This window comes from Stegastes partitus, unplaced genomic scaffold, assembly GCF_000690725.1.
Source record: "Stegastes partitus isolate 25-593 unplaced genomic scaffold, Stegastes_partitus-1.0.2 Scaffold2090, whole genome shotgun sequence".
NCBI classification, from domain to species: domain Eukaryota; kingdom Metazoa; phylum Chordata; class Actinopteri; family Pomacentridae; genus Stegastes; species Stegastes partitus.
The window spans coordinates 50273-64056 of record NW_007579821.1 but is presented as its reverse complement, the minus strand read 5'-3'; the positions used below and the strand labels follow the sequence as shown (position 1 = coordinate 64056).

Here is a 13784-nt window from a genome sequence, read left to right as displayed (position 1 = left end):
AGTTATTGTTTTCTGCAGCACATCCATTATCTAGAACTGAACACTTCATGGTCAAATCAGACCAGACGAGCGGTTCGAGCAGCTGATTGGAGCCGGTATCAGGCAGCCCGTCCGTCCGTCTGTCACGACCGCTGACATGTTTTTCTGGCAGGAAACGCTTGCTCAACGTGTGACACGTCTGCTGTCATCAGCGAGACATCGGGGACGGGAAGTGACGCAGGTTACGTCTTCACGCCTTCCTGCTGCTCTTGACAAAGCGTCCCGATGGATGAGCGAGGAGGTCAAACGGGGTCGGGTTAGTGGCTGCAGAGAAAGGGAAGGATGTGCTGCAAGTGTGTCAAAATGTTCAGCGTGTATGAGATCGTTTTTAGTGTCTGATGGCTGAGAGGAGGAGGACAGCGCCACCTACCGCAGTTTTAAAGGCTGATTACACCCAGCGTCCTGCTTATGATTACAAAGGGCTACCTGCTGGATTCAGATTCTTCTAATCGTCGTATGCAGGGTAACATGAAATGTTTTGGACGAGACGAACCAATCGACTGGAAAAACTAAAAACACAAAACAGAATATGTGCAGATAATGTACAGTGTTAATATTAATACATGTGCAGGATCCAGAGCTAAAAATAAGAAACTTACTGTGAGCATAAAGGTTTATTTGAGACAAAATATGAAGAGTTCACTTGCAAAAACAGATAACTCCATTTTTGTAGATTGTCAGAGAACTTATTTTTTTGTTTATTCTTAAGAAAATATCGAACAAACTGAAGCTGAGTGGATTTGACTCAGTAGAAAAATAGAAATAACTTAAGTTTAATTGATTTTGTCTCAGGTAGACGATGGAAAAGTGGGTTTTCTGAAGGTTTGTGAAGACAGACTTATCTGTTTTTGCGAATGAACTCTTCATATGTCCTTTTTCACATGATTTTTTTGACTCGTGAATTATAAGATTCACAAGATTTGATGCTTAAATCACACATTTAGAGGTAAACTGATTATATTCATTGCCGTATAAATAGTTCTGGGACAGACAGAAACTTAAACAACCACGTTATTCATCTCAGCGGTGGAAGGGAAAGTACATTTTCCTCAACAAGCTGGTTGGAATGGATCAGAGAGCTGAGCGAGTAATTTTAAAGTTTTATTCCACTCAAGTTATGCTTTTAAAAGTTTATTCCGAGATCCTGACTTTCTGTCATTTAACTCATAGTTGTATTACATCATTTGCACCAATAACCGACCTTTAAAAATGCTTTGAAAGCTGCACTGATGACAGATCTAACCCACTAGCAAGACATCACATTCCTCGTTTGCTTCCATTTTTGTTTTTGTTCCAGTAGCGTCAGTCCAAGAGTACTGAGCGTTATTACAAAATCCAACAGCTGGTTACGTCACACCGACATGCTATGCGGTTCGGTCTGCTGAGCCACGAGGACGACACATCCTCCTTTCTTTCCGGCAGCGGCGTTATCTCTTTGTGTTGTTTTCTATCATGTCGCGGCGACTCGGCGTCTGCTGTCGTGTGCGACGGAGGAGGCGTGGAGGAAGAGGAAGCCGGACTGGCAGCGCGGGTCAGCGTTAGCGGAGGCCGAGGGTGGCTGAAGGTTTCTCCGCTGGCGACCGACGTCACGCATCCTGTCTTTGCTCAACACCTCCCTGACAACACACACACACACACACACACACACAGTCAGGACTACAATACACTCAGGTTGCCTCCCTGCGGGCGTGGCCCATTGTTTGGAAATATGTTTGCGTTCGTCACGCTGCGTGTCTTGACGTAGTTTCATTTAAAACAGCAAGAACAGATGATCACATTTCACGTTAGCTTATTTATTTATGAGCAGAAATAAGCAGCTCATGACTGCCAGAGACGTGATGAGTGTTGCTTAAGAGAAGCAACATCTGAGGAAGTAATAAACAAGCAAATGTGAGCGTTATTTATGAAATATGACGTGCGAGGCGTAGCAGTCGAATTGGCCACAGAGGAGAGGAGCTGTGTGACAAGATTCATGAGTTTTCCATTCATCCGTTTATATACATTTCTTCAGCTCGACGCCCACGCAGGCCGGCGCAGATGGACGATAGCGGCCGCTCTGTGGAGGAGCTATGCCAAACACGCACGCCGCCGAAATGTCACCGCATAGTTTAGCTTTCTCGCTCATTGTAAAGAGCTCGTAAAAGTGAGGAGTGAGTTCACAGGATTTGTGCCTTCATGCGTGTCCGTGGAGTTTGCTTTTATGAGTTTATATTGAAAATGGGGGGGAAACTTTAATATTTTTAACATATAAAACACACTGATTATTCTTTAATCGTGTTTACCTCACTGCATGGTCTGTTCAGGGTCTGTTTTTATATGTTTTGGACCAAAGGAGTTTAAATTTTACTGCTTCAGAAGAGTCCAAATTGAGTCATTTTATGTGTTTTTTTTCCCCCATTTTCAAAAGACTGGCTTTAATATTGCTGTTTTGTTCATTTCCTTATAATATATGCTAATGCTTGTTTTTGAAACATGGGAAATAAAATAGGATAAAACCTGCATTTAGGGTTTTTATTATTTAGCCTTTTAAGACCCGAGCTCTTGTTTGATATGCATTTTTTTTTAAATTTCTTGTTGCTATTTGATCTGATCAAAGAGAAATAAAAAATTAAAAAAACATAAAGAAAATTAAAATATATTAAAAATATATATCTAAAAATATTTTTTAAATAAATAAATAAATAACAATATTAAAATAATACAAATATTTTTTAAAATAAAAAAATAAACTACTGTGGTAATAAAAATAAAATATAAATAAAATAACAATAATAAAATAAAAATAAATAATAAAATAATACTAAAAATATCTTTAAATAAAAGATTTTTAAATATATATTATAATATTATATATAGAATGATATTATATATATTATATTGAATATATATATTCTAAAAAATAAATTAAAAAATAATTAAAAATACATGGATTATAAAAATATTTTTAAAATAAAAATACAAAAATAAATAACAATGAAAAAATAATAATAATGTTTTTTGTTTTTTTTAAATTAATTTAGAAGTTAACTATTTTTTTGTAATAAAACCCGAAATGCACCACCAGGTCTTAAGAGGCTAAAAGACCAACTTGCTCATGGGTTAAAGTGTCGGCACATGAAAAAATGTTTCCGTGTTTTGTTCACACATTATCATGAGCGTACTGTGAAACAGACACGGACAGATTTTTCTCTGTGAGTTATCTTTGGGGACTTCTCAAGTAAAGAACATGTTGTTTAAATAACATCAAGCTGTCTCCACTATCAGCCACACGGGAGTTTAAAGTGATAAATACCGACTTTGTTTAGCCGATGACAAGAGCCTGGTTGGTCACAGTAAGTTAATGTAAAGGGATTTTTGTCTTTGCTGTTAACTCAGCTCAGAACATCACACAGAAGTAAAGACTTCAAGCATTTCAAATGGCAAGCTCCTCAGTATAAACTTATTATATGTGTTTAGTCTCAGTTGCTTCCATCGAGCTTCTCTCACAACAGAAAAGATGCAGGACAAATGCTGCAGTTTGCTCGGTGCAGGTTGTTTGCTGAATGTGCAGATAACATGTTAACAACCACACGCATGCAGACACACCTACCCACCCCACAGCCCCCCACCCACATCCATCTTCCACACCAAATGTCACCTTACATTCATAATGATGTTGGGGGTTGGAGCTACCACCCAAATACCTTCGCTGCCAGCGTCAGAGACCCCATCGTATGCATCCACACACACACACACACAGAGGCCTGGTCTTCAATGAAACTGCGTGGTAATCAGAAGGAGCAGGCGAATCGATGGACTCCCGGAGAAGGAGTACGTGGGACCTGGGAGGCGCGAGGAGGGGGGAGGGGAGGCGAGACGGGAGTTCAGCACGGAGCTCAAATTGATGCGAGGTCGCCGAAAATGAAGATAGCGGCGGGAGACAAAAGAGAGGGCGTGTCCAGGCACGGAGGGGAGAATAGAGGGGAAGGGGAGGCAAATTGATTTGTCTGGGGGATGGGAATAGGGGTGAATAAATGTGGGGGGGAAGGGTGAGGAGGAGGTGAAAATGAAGGTGGCTGAATAAGTTGGACAGGGAGCACAGCTGTTGGGTGGCTCGAGCACCATTAACGCTCTGAAACGCCTCCGTGTTCCCTTTTAAAATGCTCAGAAGCTGCTGCTGCTGGCGTCTAAAATATAAATAATGCAATCAGAAAGTTTAGATTCTTTCTGCTTCTGAGCTCAGAAAATCTCTGAGGTTCAATCCTCAAAGTGAACCGTTTTCTGATTCACGTTGTTAAAATAATCACAGTTCACAAATAGAAGGTGGCTCATTTTCTAAACAATAAACTCCAACATGAGTTATTTTTTTAGCCTTTGTGCCTTTATTCAATATGAAAGTCCAGAGAGAGAGAGAGAGAGAGAGAGAGAGACAGGAAAGTGGAGGAGAAAGAAGAATGGGGGAAGGACCTGCAGGAAAGGCCCATGAGCGGGACTTGAACCCACGACCTCTGCGTCGGGGACTGTAACCCCTGAACATGGGACCCCAGCTCAACCAGTTGAGCCTTCGTAGCGCCCCTCAGCGAAGCTTTTAGTAACGTCGGAGTACCAGTTGGACACCTTCCCTTCTCCTTCTTCTCCGTCTTTTGTTTAATCCAACACATCGATGAATTCCTCTGAAGCTGCTGTAAGACAGAAATGTGGCTTCCAACTTTTCTGTTTGCGTGTTTTTGCTAGAGGAAGATTAGGAAGTAGGGAGGAAAGAAAAGGCTCGTCAAGTCCCTTTTGGGTCCCGGAGGATGATCACATGTCTTCCTAGCGATCGAATGAACGGATGGGAGGGAGGAGAAGATTCAGGAGCAGGTGGATAAAGGTGGATGAAGGTGGAAGAACTTTTGTAGAAGTCTCAGCTTGTTTCCTGAGTGGTGTTAGCGGCAGTAATATTGGTACTAAAGTTCTCATGTGGAGGAAAATCACGCGCTCCACTGTGGTCAACACATCGGGTGCACCTCAAGGTGATGTGTTTCTGTCCGACCGATGATCCCTGTGTTCATGTGTAGCCGGCATTGTGTGGAAATGTAGGATTTTCTGCTGAGGTTTTGTCATGAGTTACTGTTTTTTTCTGACAGTAAAGCAGCTTCTGAGCCTGTTTTTTCCCGATATCTCCCGTCTAATGTGTGTTGTGCAACGCCGTAACTCTACCAGTGGCTTCGTTTGCACATGATTAATGAGGTCTAACCAGAAGGAAACAGGAACGATTGTGCAACTTGATGTGGGACGATGTGGTAAAAGATCCTGAGCTGGAGTCGCCATGCTTTTGTGCTTCCAGTTTGTTTTTGACTCTGCAGACTTCCAGTGACCAATAGCGCCACTCCGGGTGACTTTTACAACCAATATTTACTTCTAGTTTGGGAGCGTACATCATCCCAGGCTGGTTTCGGCCAAAGAAAACTGAATTATCTGATGAATCCCACAGATTAAAGTGGTGAGTTGCCAAAATAGTCCTTTTGCAGGAAACGGTGAATCTTCCCTGACGTGGTGTTGCAAGGCGATGACTGACGCAGCTCCGTCATTTCTCTGTCTAAGCTGTTGAAAGTGGGCGGTAGCTGGCAGACAGAACCGTTAACAGCGTTTTCATGTAACACTGTTCGGACTCTTTTGTTTTCGAGGTCTGCAGACGGGAACCGAGTCTGTCGGGCTCTGATACTTCCTGTTCTGTCTGATGTCCTCGTTGGATGTTTTTCTGTTTGCCCTCAGCGCCCAGGACAGCAAACGGAGGGATTAGAATTTGTTGTTTGTGCTTAAAGACCTCGTTTGGGTCTCGTTGTGCCAGAGTTTGTTTCAGTTTGCAGTTGAATAAACTCGTTTTTTTGGCGCCGAGGATGAAGGACGGGGTAAATATTTAGGTGGAGTTCATAATGTGAGGCGACTGATTTGTCGGGAGTAACCGGGTCACCTCTGAATCCCGTCTGACCCCTCATGCGCTGCTTTCCTCGCGGTTATGTAGCTGCGAGGCCGCTGACGTCTAGTCGCTGTGGCTAGACGACGTCGGGCGGCTCATCGATCCGCCCTGGATTCTGACACTCGGCCACAGCGAGCTCTGGTTTCAAACAGGCCGGACAAGCTGAGCACAAACTGTTTTAATCGGCGTCTCGTCGGACGAACGGCACGGCAACATCGGTGGCCTCCGCAGCCACACATGAATGTGAGGAATGCAGGCCGCGAGGGGTCGGATGGGATTCATAGGTGACCTGGTTGCTCTTTCTTTTCATCTCTGGCTGTCTGGTACCAGGCTGCAATCACATGACTGCCGAGTCACGGTCACGAGGGCTTCGCTGGGCGCTCTGTTGATGCTCTGTGACCACAGGGAGGAAGACGAAAAGGAGAGGTCCACTCATTTAAAACATGGCTGGTCTCATGTGAACACCAGTTATCAGAGTTTCTAGCAAAATGGTAAAAGATCAGAGACTGTTTGTCCATAAATTATCTTAATACTGCTGCTATTTTCTTCTTTTTAAAGAATATTTTTACACATTAATTTTACTCTGTTTATCAGGTCTCATAATTTCTTCCATTTCCTTTACACCTGTTGCTTTACTACCTCGTGCACCTTGCAATAATTTACTGAAACTACACGTTTACACATGTTAGTATGCAGCTGCATCATATATGTAATTTTTTGCACCACTTTAAACTGACACTTTTTCAGACGTGTTCAGCAAATGTGCAATATGTGGAAGTGCGACATCAGTTCGTCTGTTGTTTTTGCACCAAAAAAAAGTTTAAACAGATGCACTCACATACGATTCTTCTTTTAGATTTTTAGATTTTATATTTGCACATCTTTCTGCGTGGAGTCTCCATGTTCTCCCCGTGCAGCGTGGGTTCTCTCCGGGTTCTCCGGCTTCCTCCCACAGTCCAGAAACATGTTGAGGTTAATTGGTGATTGTAAATTGTCCGTAGGTGTGAATGTGAGTGTGCTTGGTTGTCTGTCTCTAAGTGTAGCCCTGTGATAGACTGGTTACCTGTCCAGGTGAACCTGCCTTCACCCTGAGTCAGCTGGGACAGACCCTCGTGAGGATTAAGCGGTGTATAGATGATGGATGGATGGATATTTGCACATCTATTTTGTTTTGCACTGTGCAACGACAGCGAAGGAACACTTGTGTTTAATTTAATGTGGCTTGCACTGTTTGGACATTTTTGCACGAGGAAAAACTAAACCAACCTTCTGCAGAATGCGGGTTCGTGTGCTCACTGGTTGATCCGTGTCTCTCTCCTCAGCATACCTCCCTGTCGGCCAGCCGCTCAGAGAAGGGTACCGGCTGGTCGAGCCGCTCGCTCGGCGCCCGATGTCGCAACTCCATCGCCTTGTGTTCGGACGAGCAGCCGCACATCGGAAACTACCGGCTGCTCAAAACCATCGGCAAGGGCAACTTCGCCAAGGTCAAGCTGGCACGACACATACTGACGGGCAGAGAGGTGAGTTTACAGACACAAAAGAAAAAATGGAATTGTTCATTTAACACAAACAAATAAGAGGTTGAAAGAAGAAAAGCAGATTTATTGTATTTCGGGGAGGCAGAGCCGAAGCCTGCAGCTCAGCGAAGGCCGTAAACCCTTTGAAGAGGCACAGTCACGTCTTTCTTTTTTGTGCTCGTGTATTTATGCGTTAAACACACTGCAGCCTTTCTTCTCATAAAACTTTCTGACCTACATCGGCGGGGTTGATAACTCGAGGCTGGAGAAACGTGACGTGTTTGCCACCAGCGGGATCATGTGTTGGACCCACATAAACCAGAAGACGGTCGTATATCTGGTGGTTTTACGGCGGTAGTTCGACTCTTTGACCGGGTCATCGTGTTGTTCTCCCAAAGTTTGCTTTATTTATTAGATTTTACCTCCTGTGTTTTTAACAAGCAGGAAAGCAAAGCGTGTTTTGAATACTTTGTACTTTGAGTAATGGATGAAATAACTTTATTGATACAGTCGTCCTCAAGTGTATTCACATCCTTCCATTAAAGAAAAGGCAAAATTCACAATAGTCACTCAAATAAGTAGAAACTGAAAAAAGTAATAATAAATAAAAATTTGCAAAATTATAATTCAGTGAAATATGACATTGCTTTTTAGTTGTGGTTGAAAAGAATAATTTAAAAAAAATAAAGAAATAAAAACTGTCCTGGCCTGGAATTAGAGCGCTTTGCTGATGAGCAGTGAAATCCAAACACCTGTCAACAGAAGTCTGACTGAGAGTTACAGAAACACCTGATGATGGCAGTGATTGACTCAAAGAGTTGATCAACTAAATATTAGTTTATGGGTCCCATCAGGCTTGTTTTTTTTTATATTTATGTTGAACCACAATTCAAAAGCAACGTCATGATTTTCATAGAATTTTTATTTATTATTACTTTTGTCGTCACGTTTGTTTTTCCTCTCATAAGAGACAACAAGTGTGATTTAATGAAGCGTAGAAACCCAAAGGAGTTACAATAAGCGCATTTAGACCTAAAACTATTAGTCAGTTAATTATTTAAAAACTCAATCAGCAACTTTTTTTGATAAATGAATCATTAAATTCAGTTTTCAATCAAAAACTCTACAACTTTTTCTCTATACATTCTAAATTTGGAAGATTTGTTGATGCTGTGATATGAAATTTTATCTTACTGTACTTTATTTATTTTATTTTTTTTAAGAAACCATTAAATGCCCAAGAACCTTTTGAACCTTATTTATCAAGATCAAGATTAACTTTATTGTCCCAGGCGTGGGAAATTTGTCTTGGGCTGTTTCATGCCAACACACGCAAACAGGGAAAATACAGTTAATGGGTAGAATAAATAATTATATGCATATATCAAGTACAGCAGAATAAAATGAATATCATAGTCTAATTACATGAGTCCAAAAACATGGCACAAAGCAAAACAAAAAAGAGTTATTTTACTTATTAATTAGCCTAATCGAAGCCGGAACAAATTAATTTTTATACCTTTTATAATAAATATATTGTTAAGATTAACCGTCAGGATTTGTTGTAGCCTCTCTCTGTTGAATTAATCTGTTCTCTCTATTTACATACTTCTGTTCATTTCTTTTTTTTTTGCTTATTTTGTTCACCAGGTTGCAATAAAGATCATCGATAAAACACAACTCAACCCGACCAGCCTACAGAAGGTGAGTGGCTTCTGTGTGTCTCAGCCCACGTTCATCCAATCTATGAGTTCGTCACCTGATTTTTTTAATGCAGAAATTAGCTGCCCACGAGCTTTAAGGTTGTGCTTTTTTATTTTTGCGATTATCCTCAACTGTTTGTCCTTTTATTTTAATGATTTCACTCTCAGCCGGCGTGTTTATTCACAGTTCTGCTGCGTCGGGACTATTTGTTGAGCTGAGTTGATTTGTTTTAACCCTCTTGCGATGCAGTATTTGTCTGAACCTTGACCCTCTGGGTGTCACGTGGAGCTGGATGCAGGTTAAGGAGCTGAAACGAGACGCTGCATCGGTTCAGGAAGAGTTTGCTGAGTGCTAACCGGGTTTGTTGCAGGGCTGACTAATAACAAACTTGTCCGTCCAGTTCTATGGGTCATTTAAATCCTTTGTACGGTCAGCGTAGGATGCATTCATACATTCAATCCGCTAAGCTGCCCGAGCGATGAGCCGCGCTTTGCGTCAGTGTAATATAACCATCATCGGTCGGCTGGAGCTAACCGGGCTAACGGCTCGGAGTAATGTACGTCACTGTATGCTCGTCTAATGACATCCAGGGTCATGCATTAACTACATGTGTTGCATTCATGGCCCTAATGAGATTAGGCCCTTTCCTGTCTGAGCTTGGCCTGCTGCTGCTGCTGCATCTATTTCTGTGTGTGTGTGTGTGATGCATGTGTTCATTGAGAGCGATCTAATGAAACAAAATTGAGTGAGAAACTTTGCCTCGGGCTTGCGTACTGTTTTCAAGCAAGTGTTTTCTTGTTCCGCTCTGCTGGTGGAACGACTGTAAATAACGCAGCGTTGAAATGAAACGTGGGACTGCGTATTTTTTTAGTTTAACCTCTCAGATAGTTCAGGAAAAAAGTGTTATTATGTCGTCATTCGCTGGAGGACGTCGCTTTAATTCCAGTGTCACAGCATCTTTGGCTAAATCGACGTAAACACGTAGCGCTGAGGGTTGATAAAATCTCTAGAGCGGAACAATTTCAGAAGAAAAAAAAGCCAGATTCAATCCCTCAAACAGCTGATTTGTGTGTGTGGTGTCTTAATGTGTGGCTGCAAACACATCTTGCATCCAGTAATATTAAAAAAAAAGCACCTGGAGTTACTCGCTTCTTCCAGCAGTCACAGAAGATCATCAGTTAGCAAAATATGTCATTAAAGATAATGTTTTTTTAGGTTGCAGCTGATAAAATGTCAACAAAAGGTCGACTAAGTTCACCACAAGCCCCCGTGGCCCAAGGTGACACCCTCAGATATGTATTTTTATCTGTCAGCTAATCGTTTAATGGACTCATAATGGCTTTTGAATGTCCTGCGTGTACCGCTTGCTTCTTTTTTTTTTATGTATTCGTTGGCATCAGAGCAGAGCCATCAGTCCTCTTTCATTCAGCTGTAACCTTGCATATATTCAGCGTCTCACGGTAGTAAAAGCGGCTCCCAGACTTCACACAACGGCTCCTTTGTTCGGCGACCAAACTTTGGCCTCGTCCGATTTTGACTTTATCTCCACCTTCGCTGGCTTCATCCTGATCGATGCGGCATCGCACGCAGGCTTATTGACGAATCCTCCGCTGGTTAGGTAACCGTCCTGCGCTGATAACACACACAGTCGGGCTATTGATGATGTCTCGCTGTGTGCAGCAGGTCGGGCCAGCGGGCTTCTCTGACTCCTGACATCAGCAGGAAGTAAAAAACCAAAAAAATAAAAAAACAAACGCACACATGCTCTGTTAGAGATTTGTTTCATCCTAATCCGACCTGACAGTTTCCAGCAGTTCCTCGTCTTTCACCTGAAATAACGTCGGATAGCGAGACCTTTTAATTTCTGAACGTTAGAGCGATTAAGTACCGCTGAAATCCAAGACCAGAGCAGGAAAACAAAACAGTCTGTGGCTTCTGAATTCAGTGAATTCCCTCATAATGTTCCTGCACACAAAGCTTCCAACGTCAGTCAAAACAGAGGATTTAGGCCGATCAGTGTATTATTACAAATTCCTTGAACTGTTTGTAGCTGTTGTGAAGAAAATGAACAAAGGGGGAAAAAAAAAACAACCACCTGATGGTTTTTATCCAGCATTGGCTGTGAAATCCAAATCTGTTGTCAACACATTTAGTGGAGAACAGCGGGAGGGATTATCGGCAGGAAACAAGTGAATACGACCAAGAAGGAAACTGTTCTTTATCAGTTTTGTCATCAGGTGAAGCTCAGGCACAAACTTACATCAGTTATAAGAAGCAGAGTTTTTCATAAAAGACGCCATTTTGGACTATTTTCTTACATTGTTGTCGCTTAAAAATAAATGTACAAGGCTTGTTATGGCACATTTTAATGAGAATAATTATATTTATTAATAAATTGGACCTCTATAGTGATGTCTTAGTGTGTTTTGGGATATTTTCTTCTCCTTTAACGGGATTAAATGAATTAATTTAATGAAAATATACCACTGAACGATGACATTTTGCACTAATTTATATTCATTTTGTCAGAAAACCGTACAAAATCCCACTTTGCAGCACAGTTTATTGTCTGTCAAGCTGTTGGCCTCATTTTAAAGGGAGCCGAAGCTGGACGGAGGGATGCCGGTCCGTATATTTGTGTGTTTGTTGTGTGTTTCCGTCCCACTGGGAACACAAACGGTGCTTTCTCTCTGAACTCCAGTTGTGAGATTCTCAGAACATCATTTGCCGTCTGTTCCGGTGGCGATACGGCTCATTAATTACACCACGAATCTGCTCTTCGGGTCTTTAAGCTAAGATCTTGGTTGTAACGAGGCTGGTTCAGCACTGTGTGTGTGTGTGTGTGTGTGTGTGTGTGGATCCTGCAGCCTGGTGTAGTGCTGCATAGCGCAGCTGTGTCAGGTCCAGAGCTGCCAGCTCCGTCCTGTCCTGTCAGCGTTATTGTAGTAAGTGTAGGACGCCACACATGCTGCCAGGTGACACCGACTCTCTCCATCTCTTTGTCTGTCTCTGTCTGTCACATGTCCTCCCACTCGCTGCCCATCACGTCCTCTGTGTTCCCTCTGCCGGAGCTGTGCTGTGAAGTTCCATCGACTAAATCAGTCCATTAAGTAGAAATATTCTCGTCTGTCTGTCTAATATGTGAGGAGATAGTTTCCCAAACACAGTAATGCATCATATTTAACCCTTACAGGTCAAATCTGAGCCATTAAAACAGCAGTTAAAACATCCTAAACGTTATTATTTTAGCCTGAAATGTGATGATTTTTCCTAAAGTGACCCAAAATGAAACTAAATTCAACCCGTATATCCGTTGAGATGGATTTTAGATCCTCCAGTGTGGGTCAGATCAAGGAAGATGGTGGTTTTAGGGATGTTTAAACTGTGCAAGCCATGATTTATTTACATTTATTAATGTGTCATAGCCTGTTTAGACGTTCTAAATAGATCTGTAGTTTAAAATTTGACACTTACTGTGAAGGAATGCATAAAATATGAACAGTATGCAAAGTTTAAGGTCCAACCTGTCAATAAATAGAACAATTTCATTAATAAGTCACATGCCAATCTTGGTTTTAGTTCGTACATTAATTTTTAAGTGACTATAATGTGTAGAAAACAGTTCTTTAATAGTAAAATAAACGGTTAAATAATGGCGTCTTTTTAATTTCTCATCATCTGTCACCAACAAAATCCCCAAATATTCATTTTTAAAGGACATAATACAACCAAAGCTGTGAATGATGGTGTTTTCTGTCATTTTTCTGAATTAATTGAAAGTTAAATGTGTTTCCTACCGGATCAATGTGGATCTACATGTGCGACTGGATATTCTGAATTTACGAGCAAATGTTGGAAAACGTCCAAAAGCTGGATGTCGTGTTTGTGTTTTCGTATGAAACGGTAGAAGAATATTTGTCCGACGTCGTTCAGCCTTTTTGTTTTCCACAGGAGATTGATTTATCCGCTTCAGCGTACCTAATGGAAATGCACATAATTTGCATTTTAATTTCCTCAACGTTAATATTCAAAAGTTGTTGGATTCACAGTCGACTTGAAGAAGCTTCTGTCAGCTCCCTCATCCTCTCGGTTTCATCCTCACGCTGTTGCCTCCGTCTATATTTTGTCAACTTCTTCTCTGTACTTTAGCTTTATGCCCCATTTCTCCTCTCTCTATTCTCTCTATTCTCTCTATTCTCTCTATTCTCTCCGCTGCTCTAATTTATCTTCTTTTCTTCTCTTTTTTTTTTCTTTCTTTCACCTCATCAACTCTTTATTTTGTTCTCTTTACTGTAGCTCCGTGTCCCACTTTTCTGTCTCGTTCCTCCCCAGGCGGTGCGTGGCAGTAGTAGGTCTACTGTAATCACAGCTGTAGCACTACAATATGCCTCTGAAACCTACAGGGACCGTCGGGTTTTTGGTCCTGTAAAAGAGTACTCAGTTTTTAGAGAGCAGCCGGTGCAGTTAAAGTGTCACCGCGCAGCCGTCGGCGCACGTGTGAAGAATCTTTACTGCAAGTTTCGTCAAAATTAAGCACAAATATTCCTAAATTCTACTGAAGGTGACCTGAATCAAGACCTGAATCA

General features: G+C 41.7%; 1 protein-coding gene across 1 annotated transcript in view; it reads left to right on the top strand.

Moving 5' to 3' along the window:
- Positions 1-13784, top strand: part of LOC103373878 (MAP/microtubule affinity-regulating kinase 4-like) — a 58430-nt gene that overhangs the window by 9710 nt on the left and 34936 nt on the right. Inside the window, exons 2-3 of the mRNA XM_008303884.1 lie at positions 7300-7497; positions 9145-9198. Of these exons, the coding sequence (XP_008302106.1) occupies positions 7300-7497; positions 9145-9198 (252 nt within the window). The remainder of the gene's footprint in view (positions 1-7299; positions 7498-9144; positions 9199-13784) is intronic.